The 22,506-nt window shown below is 26.7% G+C and overlaps 1 protein-coding gene across 10 annotated transcripts in view; it reads right to left on the reverse strand.

Moving 5' to 3' along the window:
- Window positions 1–22,506, reverse strand: part of LOC114119494 (potassium voltage-gated channel subfamily H member 2) — a 119,448-nt gene that overhangs the window by 26,722 nt on the left and 70,220 nt on the right. For 9 of the 10 annotated variants that reach the window (XM_027981058.2, XM_027981063.2, XM_027981062.2 and 6 more), the window contains 2 exons: window positions 19,595–19,731; window positions 13,903–13,983 (listed from right to left, as the gene is read on the reverse strand). In XM_027981058.2, coding sequence (XP_027836859.2) covers window positions 13,903–13,983; window positions 19,595–19,731 — 218 coding nt within the window. The remainder of the gene's footprint in view (window positions 1–13,902; window positions 13,984–19,594; window positions 19,732–22,506) is intronic. The other variant, XM_027981064.2, reaches the window with a different exon arrangement.

A 22,506-nucleotide genomic window follows, 5' to 3' on the forward strand; every position in this document is an offset into this window, starting at 1 on the left:
CCCCGTTCGCACCCCCGGACACTAGGCAATCGATACAGATATATATATATATAAATACAACGTTGGAGAATATTATTTTATGAATGTTATACCGTTATCAGTGGATTGTTGTTATATATTACTATCATTATCGCCCAGAAAACGTTTTGCGGAAGAGATCGGTCAAAAAGACTTATTTTGTTTGATTGAGCAAACGACTATGACAACCGACAAAAAGAAAAACACTGACGAGTTAGTGCGTATAATACGGTGCAGAAACATAATATTATTATATTATTATCATCATAAATATTATATATTAGTTATCGTGTTTCGAAATTACTGAATCGAATGGTGGATGGTAAGGGAAACTATATAATTATAGACATCGTGCAAATAGTTAAATAATTAAATAGTAAAGGTATAACATGATTGGTACCATTTGGTATAAATACCGATATCGGATCTTGTTCTAAACTGTTTTAAAGATTTCCACCATTGGCAAAGTTTTACTATTATTAACATTATTTTGTTTTTTTTTATTATCGTGACAAATTAAATTTTTCAAAAAAAAAAAAAAATCCGTTAAATATAATGTTTTGGAAAATCGCTTGAACTTTCATAAGTTTTTCGTATCATACTTTACAATACTCGGATTTCTATTAAAGTCATCCGCACGAAAAAACCGTCAAATAATAATAGTTGATTTTTAGATGCAGTTTATCTAAGTTTATCTATAAATACGTGTAGGTATGTGAAACAAAGAAAAATGCCGTCAGTTTCGCATCTAAACAAAATCGATATCGTAATGATCGATGAACCGTTTACGGCGACGGAACCCCGACAACGGTAGTGCCGCTTTGACTCGGCGATCGAGTCTGACGATTGTTAGGGGGGTGGGGGGGGGTTCTCCCGAAAACCGGTTTCTCAAACTCCAGCAGGAGCCGCGTACCTGAGCCGAAGTCTTGAAAGTCTTGATAGACCCGGAAGAATGGGCCGACTTGGACGGCGACTTGATGTCGAACCCGCCGTTGGCCGAGCTCTTCTTCCGGTCGTTCGACGTCCGGCCGTCGACCGACGAACACGACGACGGCGGCCGCGACGGCTGCTTGACCAGCCGCAGACTGGACGACGCACCGTACGCGAACCCGTCCCGCGGCACCACCGTCACCACCACGGACGCCTTTCGGCCATCGCCACCGTCGTCTAGTCGCGGCATCAGAGGCATTTCCAGGTCATCGCGGTCATCCCCCATGGCGACCCGCGGACCGGAAAGCCCGTCCGGACGACGCAGGTACACAATATTATTATTGTTATAATGTTAATATCGCGCGCGGACGTAAAACGTGTGCAGGTGTACCGACAGCCTGTGCGTGCGGGGGGGAGCGCGCGCGCTCGCGGTGCACTTTCGGCGCGTTCGGCGCGGCAAACGGCACTCGCGCGACCCGACGCTCGCCGCGAGAACCCAGCAATGTGTCAGCCGCATCGCGCACGCGAGCCTACCGCTTGACGACGACCGCGGCGGTGGCGGCGGCGGCGACGGCGGCGGCGGTGCTCCTCGCGCGCGATCGCCAGAATCGCACAGTGTGACCACGGCGACCGCCGAGCACGGTAATCGATCCCGTGAAACTACGAGATTACCGCGGTAACGGTGAGATACCTAACTCACTACCATATTATTATAATATAGGGCTGGGGTTTTAATGCTTTGTCTTACACTTTCGCGGTGTTTAAAAAAGACGTATCTCCAGCTGAGTTATTGCGAAAATCGTTTTCGAGTCCCAAACGATAATATAATATAGTTTAATATTTTTTTTTTTTTTTTTTTGTTAAACGAATCTTTATGAGTTTCCAGAACGTTTTACCTACGAAATTTTAATAAATATAAATCTACATTTTCTTTTTGAAGCGAACGCGAATTATTGGTGCATAAAATGTATTGTCGTAATAAAAACGAGCATAATATTAATAAAGGGCCATTCATAGTGGTCAGTCAATCGTGTGATAGTCGTCGTTTTGATATTTACAAATAATAAGAGTTAAAACGCGATACCAAGAATTTCGTTTTAGTGTGTCTGTGTATTCTAAATAGTTTTCTGAAAAAAAATCACCATTGTTCTTAATAACACGGTTCCGTTTTTATTATTTCTTAAACCGTTAAACATTTTCAAACGTACTTTTATCGTGTATATTTTAAGATAAATATATTATGTTAAGTTAATGACGTTTTCGTATTTATTATGTTTTGCTGTTTTAGGGTCGAGATCAGCATTAATATCGGTACTAAAATCTCAACTCTAATGAATAGCGAACGCCGCCGATGACACGGAGCCTTAGAGTAACTTTGATATTTTCGAAGACGGATCATTTGGAAGTCGGAAAGCTTCGCGTCGGATGTGGATAAATAATGAACGTACGGCCGATTGAACGTTTTCCGTCGGTCGGGTGAGGGAGGGGGATAGGTCATACCGTGACTTAAAATGTAGTCGGTCCGGCTTTAACTGTACGTCGTTTAAACATCACCGAGAACATTAATAATAATAATAATATATTATTATAGTCGTCGTTGTCGTAATGTAATACTGTCGTTAAGAACGTAGTGTATGTTTGAGCGGATTCGTTAAGTCGTAAAATCGTGACTCGGCGACAGAACTAGACACGCGTTTATTGTTTTCTCTATTAACCCATCGGTTTTTCCTACTCCGCTTTGTTTTTGATTTTATTTCACTGTTACATACGCAAATTAATATCGCAAACAGGCAGAGCCAGAAATCGTGTTCTAAGAATAATATGCAAGAACTTAATCAGCATATAAAGTTTTTGAAGAATGACTCTTTCTACTCCTAAACTTTTCACGCTATAATATAGTTTCTACTAAGATCAAAAGAGATCAAAGTTTAAGATCCCAGTATTTTTTTTTTTTTATTAATCGAGAAAAATAATAATAAAATTGAACAGAATCGATTATATTTATTCAAATCAGTTTTTCGACGAAATTGATTTGGTTTTTTTACGAACCTCGAAAAAAATAACCGTAGGTACTTAAAAAAAAATATTTAATGCCTACAAGATTATTTTCTACACATAATAAAATGTTTTACTTTGACTCTTTATGAACTATATAAAGAGATTTTAAATTTTCCATTTTTTTGGCGATTGAAAATTATTAGCTACTTAGAAATGATTGAAAAATCAATACAAGATTTCATTAAATCGTTTAAATTTAGAATTTCAACAAAATTCATAAAAAAATCACGAAGGTACATTTTTAAACTATTTTGTAGTTAGAAATTCATAACAATTTTTTTTTAATATCTATGATTTTAAAATTTAACAATACAAGTACCTATAAGATTCTTTATACATTTTCATCATATTATAGTACTATGTTTAAAATATTTTAAATCGTTTTGAGATTTATAGAAATTCAAATTTTTTTAATTTTATATTTATATATAAGCTGATATATCGTCTCCGCTCAGAATTATTTTCTGCATACATATCCATCAATAACTCACTCGATACCTATTACACAGTAAACCTATGTATCCACTTCACCACCTTTTTAAATCCAGATTTAATTTTTAAAGAAATTATGCTTGGTGACCATTTAATTGAAATCAGCCCTTTTATTGAATACTAAGACGTTTAGCTGCAATACGACATTTAATAAGTAAGTTTATCACGTACACTTCCTATGGATATTTGTGTATAACGACGAAAAAACGTCACTGAATAAACACGTCAAAATACGTACCTATGATAATATAATAATATAATACTTATATTAATATATAGGTACATTTTCATTGATATTTTATCTATTTTATTAAAATATATTGTACTACATTATAACTTATTTTCATATTTTACGTTTTCCACAGACATTTAATAATTGTAGTTGAACTGCAAAAAATAACCTAACGATTTTGAGTTTCCGAGTCAGTGGCCTATTTTATCCCTCATACACAAACGACAAACCTCAATAATTTCGCGATCGACCGTAACGATGCGAATAATGGGCACTACACAACGGTAAAGTTTATACCTATTGCATATTATTATTAGTGGTATTGTTATTACGTATACCCCCCCACACAAACACATACCATAACTCATATACACATATTATAATTAAGCTGTATAATACGTATAGACGCCGCGTCGCCTGTAATAACGCTATGGATATATTATTGGCACGGTTCGTACAATTTTAACACCAATGTTTCTCAACGGTCTATTGCCGATAAACTTAATACGATCTATATTATAGTAAAACGAATGAAGACTCAATTACTTGTGAAGTGTGCATTTTATGAACGGATTGTCCATTACCATTACGTTATGCATAATACATGTATAGGGTAATTGGAAGGCTAAGAATGCTCGACCAAATTTGTTCCTCTAATGTCTAACTTAATGAATATATAGCCACACAGATTCAAATAATCAGATCTAAATTATTAGTAAACACCTTTTTATCTCTACTCTCTATTAGTATTCTGTTTATCTTATTTTTGTTTTTATTTTTATATACTATTATAATATTATCTAGGAAGTATTATTATATATTTATTTTATAATTTTATCGATATTTAAATATTTTGAATGTGTAAAATATATAGTCGTCGGAAAATTACATCTGACCAATCGCTGAATGAATAAAACGTTAAAAAATAAGCTCTATTAATGACTAAATGTATATTTTACGTTGAGATATAGCAAGTTATATTACTGCAGTTAATAATAGTTCATTTACGTTTTACGTTTATTATGTAACGAGTCAAATCCGTCATTAGAATTACAAATGAGAATATATGTAATCATATAAAATATTAAGTATGTTATTCCAAAGAATAAAAACTACGCTGAAAAAAACGCATGTTCAACACCGTAATTTTTGTTGATGAATATACTATATTACTATAATATTGCAGACGTTGGATTGTGTTTAGCTGAAAGACAAGATTGAGCAATCAAATGAACACGAACCACCTGTTTACTGTTAAGAGTTATAAATTATTACTATAATTCATAGTATATGAGGTGTGAACATTATATGTGTGTGTAAATTATAAAATATTATATACACGATTTAGAAATATAATAAAATTTATTTGCAAACGTTCAGCCTATTTGTAATGTTTTATTCACTCACTAGTTAGATGAGTTCTATAGTTATTTAAAAACAACAATATCATAAAGTGTATAAAACGAAAAACAACGATATGAATGTAATTTTATGAAAATATAATACAGTGCTATTAATAAAATATACGGTTTAACTTAACTAGTTTTTCTCGGATCTCATATTTATTTATTTATTTATTATTCATACGTATTAATCACAACATACATTTCTTAATGTGGTTTAGAATTTAACTACAGTTTTTGAACAAATACCCGAGTTAACAATTTCATAAATATTATATGTGTAACAACAATAATCCTTAAGGGTTATTCAACAATAGCTAAAATAAAAAAAACGGATACAGTATAATATTGGCTAATAGAAAATAAGTTCATCCGAGTCAAATTAACCATAAAGTAAAGTAACCAAAACGCATTAAATTTAATAGTTTCAATTTAACACAATAAAATAATTATTAGGACAGTTGCTTCAATAGTACTCTTATATTATATACTATATAAAGTTTAAATCAGTACATGATAATTTATACATATTACGTCAATAGATTTTATTCAGTTTTCTTACAAGCAAATTAATGGTGGAAAGCAATCTTTTTCCGTAAGTTGCAAACTAAAGATACAAATATTCCTACAAAGTGCGTCAAACGTTATACAGGTAAAAGGTTTATACCAATATATTACCAATATATTGTATATTAATATGCATTGCATTATAATGTTGGCATAGCTTGTTTGTCTTAATTCGAAAAAAAAGCATTTTTTGTATTTCAATAACTCGTAATATAATAATATATTACGTGTTATTCAGAAAATCTGAACACTAAAATAGAAATATGTTCATGGAATGCATTATATAATATTTATATAATATGAGGATATTTTTTAGTATTATTATAAAATAATCGCTTGTAAGTCGTGTCACTTCTGTTCAAGATATGTCTAAACTGAAATCGAATTGAATGATTTTAAATAATATTTAAAATATGGTACTTTAAATCGTTATATAACAAAATAATATAATTTTATTATTAATGAAAAAAAAAAAACAAACAAAAACTGTTTATTAAACGCACAAATGCACAACATACAGCAGTTTTCCTACCACGACTGTTTCAATGAGATTTGATTTTTGGCCTTTTGAAAAACCGTGCTACAACTTGTATTAATAATATTTTCTATAGACCAAGTTCCATTCATTGAGTTCAGTATCGTAATAACTGACTTTATTGTATTCTCAAAACAACAATAATTTTATACTAATAATACATCGTGGGTATTCATATTAATTAAAATACTATCTGACTTAAAATAATTTAAACCTATATTATACACGAGTAACGATGAGAATAAAACCATAAAATTAAAATTTGTATTAAATCAACTAATATCTTTTAAGTGGTAACCGTCAAAAAAAAAAAAAAACAACAACAACAACAATCTCACATGAAAAGCTGTATAAAATATTTAAATTAATCTATATATAATCGATTGGAATTCTTTATAAATCTATTTATTGATACATCTAATTTATTTTAATAGTACCTATACTTTTATAAAGCAATGAAAGATAAGCTAAATATTTTAATACTTTAATTTAACATAATTTATTTGATGCTTATAAAATTTCATATTTCACCTTTATTTTTTTATTTTTATTGAATCATAATTTTTAAGCAATATTTTTTTTTTTTTTTTTGTTAAGAATACAACGGACATTTTATGTTCATAAATTATAAATCGATGTATAAGTATCGAGTTTTGAAATATTACTACTACTATTATAGGTAGATAAAGTCGTTTGAAATTTAAACTAATGGTAATGATATATGAGAGGATAAGTAAAAATGTGTACGAAAATAAAGTGACTTCTTTACCACTCCGTAATTCTTGTCTCAACTTTAAGTGATTTATTGCTGGTAAACCAATAGTTTATTATTTATATATCCATATATCAACATTTTAATACAAAAATATATATATATATATCTGTTTACAGAAATCTGAATAAGAATAAAAGTGACTATTTTCAAATAAAAATTATTATCAGTTTGACAACTTTCTATGAAATGAAGATCAAATATAAAAAGTTATAAGTAAACAATAAAAGTATATAAATTTTTAGAAATATTTATAATAATAGAATATTATGAATATTATTCATAAGTATAAAGAAAATGAATTATTCATTTGTTTTAAAATTAAAACTTAATTTAACAAAAAATAACATTTTAAGATTTGTATTTTTAAATAGTATGAGTTTGTCATTTGAACATGAACTATTTTATAATTATTGTTATTGGAATATTAAATAGTGGATTTCAAATCATAGTCATATTTTTAATTAAACTTTATATTTATTGTGTATTAAATTTATAAATTTAGATAAATATGATAAAACTTTTAATCATTAAATTTTCTAAATAACACTTTTAAAATTATCCATAAATTAATATAGTATTATATGAATATTTTTGTTAAATATAGAATAAAACAGTTAGGTACAATAAAATGTACCTACTTCATACAAAAGATATAACAAATTTATATCTTGAAAACAGAAACAATTTTTTTCATTCTTAAATTCATAATATTATTTAAATACTAACAATATTATTTTCTTTTAAAGTATAAAAAATATAGAACAATGTTGATTGTGTGATATAAGCTTGGTTATTTCCCTTCGTACATTAATGGGATTTGTTTTGTTCAAATTCTCGCGTGAAAAAAAATACATTTGCATATAAAAAACAATTCTAAAATGTATGCTAATTATAATAATTCTATTGAAAATGTTGATCAGTAGACGGTACGATGCCTATACAGTATACAATAAAAAATACTCACGAGTATGGTCGAAAAAAACTTTAATTACCTACATACTACGTCAATTTTTGTAAACAAATAAAATAATAATATGTTCAATAATAAAAAAAAAAAAAAAAAAAAAACAAAGGAATTAATCAAGTGCACTTATAAAATAATTTATAATTTATACGAGACAGTGAAATTAGGTGGTGCACAATGTCTAAAATGTCAATCTTGACACACTCGTGAAGTCCCGTACGTCGTTTACGTACTCTCATATTTAAATCATTGATCAAATTGCATACCATTGTATTCATTGAAAAATTAAATATTTATATATTTTCTGCTATGAATAATTAGTTTACGTAATTACTGTTACAAGAACGAGACGTAAATTTATTTATTACGTTTGAAACGAAGAATAATAAGTAATAACTAATAAATAAATATTTAATATTAATTTCTGCAGGTGTATTTGGGTTGAACGGGCATTAATTAATTTAAGTTAACAAGAAGATCCATATAATCTTCAGGGTTCAATGTAAGTATACATTTCAAGAGTGCAAAATCTTTTATTTAATTTAATAAATTATGGTTATTGTTTAATTTTTTTTCCAACTCCTAAAATTATTACTTTTTAAATTGTTTTTATTATCAATGATATTTTTGTATTCACATTTTTATCCGTTTAAAACTGATGAAATAGTACATTATTGATTCAATTGGTTTATTTGAAATAATAATTTACAATGCGAGTAACAAAATAAAACAAATGAACTAATAGTAAAAAACAATATTAATTTTGATTAACAGAAATCCCATTTTAGAAAAACAATTTTATCAAAACAATTATTTTTTTTTTAATTAGCTACATATAGTATAGATACATCATATACTTGAAATATTCCAACTAACCATTTTAGCAATATTAAATAGTAATATTTTATACAACAAGAATAAAGTACTATCTATCGAAAAACGACAGTAGTTGAATCTGATAAGTAACAGAGAAATCTAACGAATAAAATACGAATTAATGTGATCTGTGATGGCTGCCGAGGAAAATTAATAATATAATAAGAGTGCCATAGAGTGGATTCTAATATATGTCCCAAATACCATATAATATTTAAAGAAAAAAATGAATCTAAGAATGTGAGGTAGACATCTCAAACTTTAATATCGAGTGTTATTGCCTTGGCCGGCAATATGGGGATCAATTCAAACTTTATCTTAGAATCTGATAAAAAGGTCACAAACTGATCAAACATCAATGTTGTATTTTTTTCCAAAACCTTTTTAAAGGTAAATATTATTGTATTTTTAGTTTGACCTCTTCTCTAATTTCTATCAAGTTTCGAACTACCTATGAAAACCCATATATATATTTATAGATATATAATATGTAGATACTAGACAGTATAATATAAAGTCGATTGTAAAGAACTAAAACCTTGATATAAATATAAATTGATATCTTAAATTTAAAAAACAATCTTTTAAGCCTTAGATTTTTCATATCTCCAAATTTGTAGTATTGCGAACTTACAATATATATACCTACATCGTTAAACACTCCTTATTTCAATGTGTTCAATTTTTCAATTTTTTTCTTCAAAATGTTTAGTTTTGCACTTTTCTAAAACTATATAACTTTTTTATTTTTTTACTCTTTTATTTAATAGAAAAATCACTATCAATTTTTAATTTTCAGATAGCAACCTATATTTTAAATATAAAATAATAGGCCTTTTTTTATGAATTTTAACATTAAAATTATTATTTTTCATTTAACCGTTAGCGGTTTATAGCTGTTCAAAGTTGGGAAGTTTGAGGTTTTCAGATGTTGGTAACAGAAGTTATTACAGCAGTGAGGTGTTGATTATAACACGGACTGAATATACATATATGTAATAACTATAATCTACTGGTACAAAGTTCATCACTACGTTAAACGATAGTCGATAACGAGTTTATTACATGTGAAAATAATAAATGTGTACTTATTATAATTATCTATTACTCATGTAAGATATGTAAGTACTTTAATTTTCAGAAATAAAAAATATTTTAAAAACCGAAAACCACCCAACTTTGAGCAGCTATAACTTGCTAACGGTTAAATGAAAAATAATAATTTGAACGATAAAATTTGCCATTTGAAAATAAAAATATAGTGGTTTCACTATTAAATATAACACTGATAAAAATATAAATGTTGTATAGTTTTAGAAAACCACAAAACTAATAACTTTGAAAAAAAAATTGAAAAAAGTCAACACTTAGGAATAACTAATGTTTAATAATATAAGAATCACCCTGTATATTATATATCTATAATAGGGCGTGGTTCTTTTTTTGTTTTTATTTTATTTTTGTCTGATATAATATTATAATAACATTATAAATTTAAATTAAAACATCATTGGAAATTATTTGCACCTAGATATAAACCATATCAAAAACTCGACTAAATAAATAAATAATACGTAGCGGTAAATTATTGAATTATTTAAAATGAATATTAATTAAAATATGCAACGCATCAATCGTATATTATAAAAATATGTGACATACGTTATTGAGAGTATTATAATTTCAGCATGACGTATAAATATAATAAAATTATACTAATAAGTTGTTTTAAAATGATTGTGTAATATGTACGGCTGTACCTAAATTGCCTATGTATGTCCCCATTGGATCAATGGCGAATGATGAAAGCTGATAAAATATTATTCAATCGTAAAATATTTAAATAAACATTAATCAATTCGTATGTTTCCATTTTATGTTACACATAATATTATGATCATTGTTATTTTATTCCGATTTACATACTCGTAAACCGATAAAACATAGCGGGAAAACTTAAGTACCTATGAAATATTAATGTATTTTTTTTTTATAATTGACCTTTTAAAATATCGCATTAATATAAAATAAAATAAAAAGTATTTTTAGTTCTATCAAATTAATAACTTATCTGTTTGTATCAGATTGAAATATTTCTTTGTAATTTACAAAAACATATCGTTTCTCGCAGGTGGTATAAAATATTTTAAACACCATTTATGAAAAACTAAATTATATACTTAGAAACTTCTTTTATAATAAAATAATCCATTTAGTTACATGAATGATAATAATAATAATAATACAGTCATACAGTCGTGTTTTGCTAGTTAATAGCACATCTGCTAATAATTTAGTGTGAAAAAATAAATAAAAAATATATAATAAATAATTTCTGAATTGAATTACTTTGAATATCAAGAACGCATAATTAAATTGTACATACATTTTACGAGTATTACATATTTGGATCGTAATAAATTATCAATTTTCTCCAAAATGATGAAAAATCCAAGCTACTGTTTTTTTAAATACATAATTACGTTTTCGCAGAAAATAAATAAGGAAAAAAATTTCAAAATAAATTAACATTGTTAAAACTTTAAAAGCTAACTCGTGCTTTTTTCTTCTTCTTTTTTTCAACAACCGTAGTTCATTGAGATAAAAAAACTAATATATATACATATATTTATTCGCTTTTAAAAGAAAAAGTTCGAAAGTGTAATTCAATTTATTTCAATTTTCCTGACGTCGAGTTTTCAACAGCTTTAAGCTTTCTACACTTAGTGATGTAAGCTGTTCGTTGATTGTACATCTGGCGGACAGGTGACGCCTCTGTATACAATTTAAAAATTCAGCGCAATAATCTTTCATAATATATATATATATTTTTTTTTATCATTATCGACAAAATGACTTTATATTTTTATTTTGCTTTCTGTTTTTGTATACGCCAAACATGAATTTATATTCATTATTTTTATTTATTGTATTTTTAGCGTATTATGTTTGGTTAAATAAAAAAATATTGATATATTAACTATAAATTATATAGTAAATATGTTTTGGATTTTATCTATTATTATGTTTGCATATTATAAACCAATGTAAATGTAAAGTATATATTTATAATTGTTGACCTTACAATAATATTAAAATGATAACTTTAGAATTAAATAAGTTGTATATTTCCATTATTTCTATTAATTTAATTTGTTTCTTAATTCTATGTTAAAAACGTATAATAATTATAAAAAATAAATAATGGGGTTTTTTAGAGAAAGCCAGAATTTATTATAAAATTGTTGTCGTCGTTAAGAAATGGTTGAAGTAAATCCACGAAATTCCACTTTACATAATAATTATGTTGTCATCATTTTATCTCAAATTCTTTTTTTGATTTATTTGGTTTACTTGTGTCTTCATTATGTGCATTAAAAGATTATAGTGCTTTTATAACTAACCAGTTTTATATAAAAAAAATAGAATAAACTGAATTTACTTCAATCTTTTATAGTGCATAAGACAGAATTTACTGATATTGTCAACTTTGTTCACATCAAATTTTAGAGGTCAAGAAAATACCGAAGTACCTATAGTCTGTAAACTTCACTTTCTAAATAACTGTTTAGATTGTATTGGACGAAAACACGAATTATGATCCGAATAAACAAAAAAGCGATTAAGGGATGATGATCAAATAAAAAAAATACTGTATTATTTTTTACACTAAAATAATTTTTAATGTTTTCATATAATTATAAGTAATATTATATGCTAGTCTCAAGCACATTTTTTTCATGTTTGAATAATAACTAATGTTTGACTTTTACATAATTCCAAATAATTGTCATCACTAAAACTACAATATTCTTCAATATAATATATATTTTAGTGTAAATTTTATTTGCACTTATACGGGTGTATATATTTGAATATTATCTATTGGTAAAGCTGAGTATACTAACTAGCTAGAAAGTTAATTTTACTGCAACTTTCTTACTTAACTAGTTGGGTTTAACTCATAATAACTGTCTTATTTAATGAATTGGATCGATTGAGTGAAATAACTTAATCTAACGTGTTAAAAACAAAAAGTGACTAGTTATTTTTGAAGTGTCTTTTTTTAAACGTAATTATACTAAGTTACGAGTGGACATATTTTATGAGCAATTAATATTTTGTATTTTGTAATAATAGATTTATTTTTTAACATTCCTTATATATTATACATGGTATAAATCAAGAATCATTAGATACCTATAGTTAAGTTAATACCTTATCATTAATTTAATGCAGAATGCGTACTTTGGATCTTATATCTTATATATTCTGATCTTTATATATTGATCAAAACAAACATTTCTAAATTAGGATACGTTTTAAATTCATTATTATAAGTATTTATAATATTCTGATAATCGAAATATTATACCTGATACCACGAATTAAGATATTATACTATTAGTTCGTGCATAATACTATTGTGCTCACGAATACGATTAGGTATAACGAGAAAAATATTGAGACGTAGCTCGTCAGTGTTGCCTAGCTCTAAAAATAATTTTATTGTCAAATATATTTTTATTTAACGGAATCGTTATATTATTATATTAAAAACAAGTAATATATAATAAATATATTATCTTATAACATTGACTTATATCTTTATTGTACTTTATTTTAATTGGTTCAAATAAGTTTAATCATCCAGCAACTACCCGTAATATCAAATTGACTTCTGTTATTTGAAATTATGATTTATCATGTACGAATGTTGAAGTATATCAATACAAAGTAAAAATTTCTGTTATCATCTATCTATATATATTGACTTTTGACTGATAATGTTTGGATGATCAAAAACTGTCAATAATAAACTTTTTATACTACATTAAATATTATATAATTATGTACATTTTGTGTCCACTGTACAATTAATATTTAATAACAATTATTTTAAAAAGGGTAAAAAGGGTTCATAATATGCATAGAAGTTATCAAAACGTATTTCAACTTATCGTAAATTATATCATGAATGGTATCGTATTACTAATCTACAATAATAGATGATAGAAAAAGCAATAGATATTATTATATTGATTGTTTTACCTGAGCAACTTTTTCTCCCATGTTTGGCGTGTGTAGAGCCCCTTGAAAGAACTTTGCTGACCCATTGTCTTGGATGGAATACTGGAACACAATATTGAACAGCAGAAGTAGCATCACGTTATTAAATCATCGTTTCTGCGTGTCTAAATACTGACGATTATATAGTATAATATAATAATACAATATTTACTCTTCGATATAAGTAGGTGTATACAAATGGTTTATGAGTGTAACTTGTATGTACGAAAAGTGCTAGGCAATAATCACTATTACAATACTCACAGCGTGCATCACTGATTAAAGTATAAAACATTAAAAAAAAAAAAAATAATAATAACCTAGTACGTTAACCACATACTAGTACCATGTTTACGGTACAATTATTCCACATACCTACCAGATCTAGGTACCTATTTAATTCATCTGTTCGCAAAACGTGTATCGATTTATAACATCATATAGCTATCGGTCTTATTTTAAATTATATATTGTATAATATCATGCCAATTTATGTGAGAGGTATTATATACTATATACCTACGAAATATTTAATCGTAACGTAACTATAAAGCATATTTATTTTTAATTCAGAGTGTAAAGAATCAAATTATATGGCTGTTCAATGACCTAGTCGCGGACAACGAATATTAAGAGTGAAGATTTAATCAATATAGTATATAGTATTCACGATGATTGTAAAGTAGTAAGTACAAAAGTTGAGCGTATAAGATATTATAAACGTTTTATATTAATGTAGTAACGAAAAATGTATCTATAAGTGTGAACAAAACGTTCCAAATCAAACTTGAATGGAATGGAACGCAAAACAAAACGTAGGTAGGTCATGATAATTAAGTTTAAAATGAAAATCGTACAGTGTTGTTTCAACTCGAGAACAAAACTGACGGTGAATATAAATCAAGCGAGATGTTATACAGGTTTTATATAGCACAAGCATAATATTATTATTATACAAGTATAATGTAAAAATAAAGGCCAAACGCATACAAAAATAAATGTAGTCCATGTATACAGGATTATTCACCAAGTATGCTCACCACTGTTTTTTTATTTAATAGTAAATTTATTCAAATCCTGATTTTTGGAATATTTTTAAATATACACAAGGAGTTGAGGACCATGTTTTCAATAACTTAGTTTTTTATACCATTTAAAGGGTGTACTGGGGTGATATAAGCTTCTTATTTTTAAATAAGAACCAACCTTTTTTATTGAGAAATTATTAAGCGAATATATTATTTTTTATTATTATTATTATTATTGACATATTATCTATATTAACATTCAAAAAAGTGTTTTAATTATTAAAATATTTAAAAGATACATGTTTTTTCAATATGATTAATATGATTTTAACAAAATATAAAATAGTTTTGATGTATTGTCGGATGTAATATTTATTATACATCGACAATTTTTATAAATAATTACGAAACAAAGATAATACATGTTACTTACTAAAATTAAAAAAAATATCATAGCTTTATTGGTATATTCCTAATACCTATTCTTAAACTGATTCAGTTTAATCATAATTTATATATTTTAACATAACTACATAGGTAAATTAATTATGTTATGTTCATAAATCACTCAAACCGCGCGTCTAAATAAATGTGTATGTCGATAATTGTGCGCAGTACTTTTATAATAATAACAATAATAGTATTAATAACGCGTAGAGAGTAATTAGTGTTATTTTATTACGATTATTATTAATTTTATGAGTTGCCACGGAACACTGTAGTAAACTATTTCAAACTAGTATTTAAGTTTGTATCAAGAGAAAGACGAGTATACTCGTATAATAATATAAACTCGGAGGTGGATGGGCCAATAAGGGTCGTTTCGATAATTATACTTTTGATGACCTCGAAGCTCAGAAAGGAACTCGATTTTTTTTTTAAATAAATATTATTAAAAAAATTAAGCACATACTCATGTATTAATATGTTATACTTGTACCTATAATATAAAAAATATTACATTTTTGTTACGACTTTTATTTTTTGAAAGTTTTTATTATTGATATAATATGTAATACTTATTATGTCTTTAAATTTTAATAAATAAATAAGTTTAACGTCTTATTCGTTGCGTTATTTTTATGATGCACAAACGACTTTTATAGTGTAAGATTTGTACAAATGTCATGTAGGTATGGCCTTTTAAACATTTTTTCTAAAGCGAAAAGTTCCTATTCGCTGGTGATTATAATAATAAGTGACGGTATTCCACGATAATTTTATACGAAGTATACTCAGAGAAACTTTATTACAACAGACGTCTTTTGGTGCTAAATCGTTGTCGGTTTCGTAAATTTTGGAATTCTACCCACCGAAACTAACGTGGTTGTGGGTCGTGGCAAAGACGTATCTAGTAACATTAAAGATAATAGTATATCGCACATTTATCTTTCTTCCTCTTGCAGAAATTTTCTCTCAAAAATATTTATAGCTTTATTTTCAAATTTGATTATTTTTGAACTAAATCTCATTTAGATTCGAGGTTATCGAATCTTGGGCCGTGTAATAAGGTGATTTGGAGTATCACGTTATGTTTTATTAGAATATAGCTACAATGACATGCTAAAACTAAGTTTTTGTATTCTGAACATGATCACTCCCATTTTTTTTTCATTTGATGATTAATTTATTCAGATTCTGGTTTTTAGAATTAAAAAAAATATATATATATGCATCCAAATCGGAATTTAATTTAGAAATGTTTGATTTATTAACTTTAGTTTACTAAGAATGATAGCTCAAAAATAGATTTGAAAATTACAGTATAATTAATCTATCAACATTTTATGTTTCGTAAACATTATTGGAGTAAAATAAGTACTACATTAAATATTTGTTATGTTTTATAGGTTTTCAAAACCATTTTAATGATTATTATCCTTAGTATATACATTTTAATAACTTAGAAACTTATATCTTGAATTTTAGTTTAAACTCATCAACATTCTATATAAGAAAACATCTGCTTCATGATTTATAGTAAATCAGGCTCTTAAATTATGTAAAAAAAATATTTGAAAATATGGTCTTTAAAAAATACTTACAAATTTGAAAAATAAGAATACACTCATTATTAAAAGGAAAATTTGGATAAACATGTTCGCGGTAAACCGATTTATATACTATGATGTTACCCAGATAATAATAATTTCGAATGGTTAATTGTACTTATACGATGATCACTAACTGTTGTTTACTGATTTCATTATTTTCATTTTGCATTTTTTGTGAGTGTAAATGTCCATCATAATGTCAATACAATATGTCGCATCAAACTAATGACCCAGTACGCGAGTCCTATACCCACCTGCAACGTCAGTCAATGTTATCGTTTTAGTGACATGCCGAATCCCTACGTCATATATTATTCTCAGATCTGCTGAACACCAGCTTATTAGATAATATATAATAATAATAGCATATATTTAGTACATATTACATCGTTCCTAAAAAGAAAATAATATATACGGCGAATATAACGTCTAAAATTAAACATCATAACTTAATTGAACGAGTAGAAGAAGAAAAATGACGATACCGCAATATATATATTATATGAAAAATAATACCAGAACACAAATTGTGATTGAAAGGCGCATCGTTATTATTGTATGTGTGTGTTTGTGTGTGCGTGTGTGCGTGTGTGTGTGTGTGTGTGTATGTATGTAAGTGTGTGGATATATTTTGGCTGAGGACCAAATAACAGAGTAACGCGTTCATTAGGCCGGTCATGAATCGTTAACAATGTCGGAGAAAAAAAAAGTAGAAGTGCGATTTTTTTAACGACGACGTTTATTCATTTTGAGAAAAGGATGCCGACCCTTCTTACCTCCCCCCATATACCGTTCAACATGGCTCGGACATCAATATAGATATTTCACTTCTTTACTCGAGTTTTTTTTTATGTTTTCTCACTTCTCATTATAACATTATTATGTTTACCCTACCGAAAACGTCCATTACATTTCAATCCAGCAAACTTCTGTGATATATAATATTATGATTATCCAACAATGTCCAGCTGTTTATATAATATATTATTATTTACTCTTAAAATGTTTCACGCGCCAGGCCAATGCGAAGTGATAAATCTGTCAACCCCCCCAAAAAAACTATACGTTTGTAAGTGTAGTGTATCGTACATTTATACCTATATACTATTATATACAATTTATTATATTGTACTATTATTGTACAAACTTTCAAGAAGTCTATATATACCTACTCATGCCAATACTTCGGTACATAAAATATAAGTCACAATCGTTATCATACGAGTTAAAATCGAATACCAGCGAGGTTTTAACAGAATTCTAAATTATCCGATACATTTTCTGCTATCCATGATATTTGAAAATAAAATTTTAACGGAAAACGACACGACATAATTGTTACATCCATTTTTAGAAAAATTAATTTAATTCAATATTTTGTAAAATTTTCAATATAGGCGTTTATTTTGTAAATAACCAATACGTGGTGTAACTAAAGATAGATATTTTATTGAATATATTAACAGGAGAATACAAGTCTTTCTACACAAAATGAGTCAATTAATATTATAAAAAATAACTATTATTATTTTAATTTTTGAGTGGGCATTTAAATTTTTGATGAGATGCCAATCCCCACCCATGATATAACTTATAATAAAAAATCTACTAACAAATATTAAATATATGCTTTTTGTAAAACTAACAAACAGGAAGATACAAAATGTATGGTTTTTTTCAAATGTTTTATAATCGTCAAAAAAAAAACATTATTTTAAAGTTTTCAGTTCATAGCTATGATGAGCGATGGCTTTTGCAAACGTGACTTAATTACATTAACTTAAAAAACATATAGAATATAACATAACATTATTAACCACTATAATATTTTTCAATACCATTATATATCCTCATAATCTAGATAGAAGGTGTTTATCGTCAGTATTTGGTGATTTAAGAATAAATATAAGATTTAAATAAAGATAACGTAATTTATACTTCTCCTATTATTGAAGTTATGGAGTATACTTCCTTCTATGTCAACCGCAGTATTACGAATACGTATTTTGTTTTTTATAATATATTATCTTTAAAATATACACTTAGCGCGGAATACGTCTGCTGAATAAATTCTAACAGTCATCATTTATGATGACACCTACGTACAAAACGGATCTATACTTCCACTCTATTTTGTATTATATCATACGCCCACTCCGAGTAAAATATTGTTAGTTGTAAGCTATATGACGATGTAAAACGTATTTATCAAAAATAAAAATTCACCAAGCTTCTATTGCGAGTTCTATAGTCGCGATGTTCGTTAATCGTGTGAAAAACAAAATGTGTATCGCATAAAAGCGGTATTGATAATAAATTACGTTATTGTTTGGTTCATAGAATAATAATAATAATAATAATAAAGGAGTTAGGTATAGTACACTGTCTTATATATTATCATTAAATTGAAAGTGGGCAGATAAATGTCTTTGGGAAATTAAAGTGACAAAACCGCAGTGGTGGCGTTTATGCTCGCGTTGATTGATTCGATCGTTTCAGCGGCTGCTGTTGAATATATTATTATTATTGTTATTATTTTAAACCCTTAAAAATAATAATAATATAGCTTATAATCGTATTATTTTCACGTACTTTGTATTTCAAGCTATCCGTGGCCAGGTTTCCCAGCGACGTAGAATGGTCCCATAGCGTTGACGTGTTGTACTTCTGCAAGTCGGTTTCAGATGACGTATTTGGAAAACTTTTGCCAGTAAAATGGCTCCTGTAGGCTACAAAAACCCATTTATTAATATATACCACCGTATTGTTCATAGTAAATACTGACGATGGGAAAATACAAACAACGTTTGTTACGGTCAAAAGTTGTATGCGTTTTGTGTTTACGTTAAATGCGTTTAATTGCTAATTATAATTGGTAATATCTTAAACTTACCATTAAATATTACACAAAACATTTAATGTGTTAAAAGAAAGCCATACACGAATAAGCTCAAGTCAAGTATACATATTTAATAGTAATTTGTGATTTTATTACATTGTATCATACAGTTTTCTTTAATGTGTGGGAAAAAGTGCAAATAAAAGAATATAGTTTGGTTAATATATAACTCTACAGTCCTTTCTATTTCTATTTCTATTTACTTAATGCTAATCTTTATTAAATTAACGTAATAATGGTACTCAACATTAAAATGTGTTCAAATATTTATTAAAAATAGAACTGTATTATAAACATAATGATAATGATATTATCCCTACTACATTATGAATAAATTGATTAAGTTATCAAAATATTGAATTAGGTACTCTTTATTAACAGATAATTAGATTTTATTTGACATTGTGTTGTATGTAATATTTTATGTCCAATACATAATATAGCATAGGTATAATGCTATTGTATTGTATTATACTATGAGTTTACGACAGTTAACAGTTAAAACTTTAAAAATATTATAATATGTATGTTTAAACCTTACGGGGATATCAACCAAATTTAATTTTCTCATCCTCTTACACACGTGAAATATATTAAATTTACGTTCAACAGAATAAATTCTGCGTTATTAGCTTGAATATTATAATTAATTGATCTAATGATAAATTAAATGACAAAAATAGTATCTTGGGTATTTTATAGACCAAAGGACTTAATTGATGCTTACATTTAAAAGTGAGTTATGCGATTGCGTAAAATATTAGAATTTTAAAAATAAGTCTAAACTTTATAAAAAGTTAAAAATCAATAAAACTATAAATATAAGGTTCCTTAGATATTATCCTTAACCTTAAGTTCGATAGTTGGACATTTTATTGTAATATTAAAGCTATTATAACACGACATTGATTCTGTTAAACGTAAATTTACTATGTTTGGTGTGGGTAAGAGAGAGAAAACAAATAGTATTTTTACGTACGTCTTATTATAACTTCCTAATTTTACATACAGAACTATTAGGCTCATAAAGGCATTTTAACAATAGTAATTTAAGTATAACAAAATGCTCTACAGTAAATATAATATGATCATAATTTATAAATATATACAATACTAACTACTAAAATTGAATGAATCTATGAATAAGTTCAAATCATCACATCATGCATAATTAATCAATCATATTTTATAGTATTCTAGTAACTACTAAATCAATAAATTATCAGAAATAATAAGTTAAATAATAATCGAATCGTATATCTATAAATAGATCAATGTGTTAATATTTTTGTTTTCCTTTTTATTTATTCAATTATTCCGTGGGTATTACTTTTAAATAGTTTTAATTTATATATTGCAATTTATAAGCTATCTATACAATACTACTACACAAAATACACACTTAGTACTTATGTATCAATATGTCATAATATATTTCTTATATATGTACAATGAACATAGTTTTTGAATAAAAATTTTAAAAATGTTGAATTCTAACTTATTATTTTAAAATATTTAGGTAGCTTGTTTTAATTTCATATTTATATTTTATTTTATTATTATGCATATCATTTATAATGATTATAATAGAATATTATGTTAATCATTAAGTGACCACTTCATTAGTTGCCACTCAATATTCATGCAGTAAGATTCACATAATACATAATATTTTTGTCAACAGAATAATGTAATCGAAATGTTCTATAATCATTCGAATATTTTATTAAAAATAATTCATTCCTTCAACACTCATTTAATAATAATTATATTAATTGTTCAAACATTAAAGTCCTCGGTAGTGATATAACTAATATATTAAACGATTTATCATTTTCCTTGTATATTGTAATATTTTTTATAAAATATAATTAAATTTAAGAAGAAAAACTGTTTTATAATAACATGCCATACAAATTATTGTCACAAAGTTGAAAACTTTTAAAAATTAAAACTATGATAAAATAAAATAATAATAATAATAGAAATTAAATTTTTTTTTTTTATCACCTATAACATCATTTTTTATGTATGTCACACGTTGCATAATCGTATTAGTTGGCAAAAATCGCTCTACACATTTCTCAAAATTTAAAACGAAAAATGCTAAGTTACATTTTTCTTTATGATTGATACATAATATAAGATATATAACCACATAAAAGATACAATTCACCTATACAAATTCTTATAAAATAGGTATATTTTATAAAATCGTTCTTTTAAACATTATTAATCATATTTAATATCATATAAATTCACTTTACTTTAATCTCCTAATGATTAATTTGAGTGACTTCATCTGTAATATATAACTGCTCAAAATTATATTATTATTGAGTATGTTTCCATAGAATATTTTTTATAATGAATTAATTTTAAATCAGACAAATTTAAATTCAAATTAAAAAGAATTAGCAATTGAAACAATACATAAATTACATATTATTATTTAATAGTTTATGTGATGTGCTAACAGCTATAATATTACAAGTTCTACATCTCAATAACAATTATTAAGTATAGTTTAGTCATCGGTTCAATGGAATTTCCATAATAAATATTTGAAGAGAATAAAATTTTAACGATTATTATACACATTTTT

Source organism: Aphis gossypii, chromosome 1 (assembly GCF_020184175.1).
Source record: "Aphis gossypii isolate Hap1 chromosome 1, ASM2018417v2, whole genome shotgun sequence".
In the NCBI taxonomy this organism is placed as follows: Eukaryota; Metazoa; Arthropoda; class Insecta; order Hemiptera; family Aphididae; genus Aphis; species Aphis gossypii.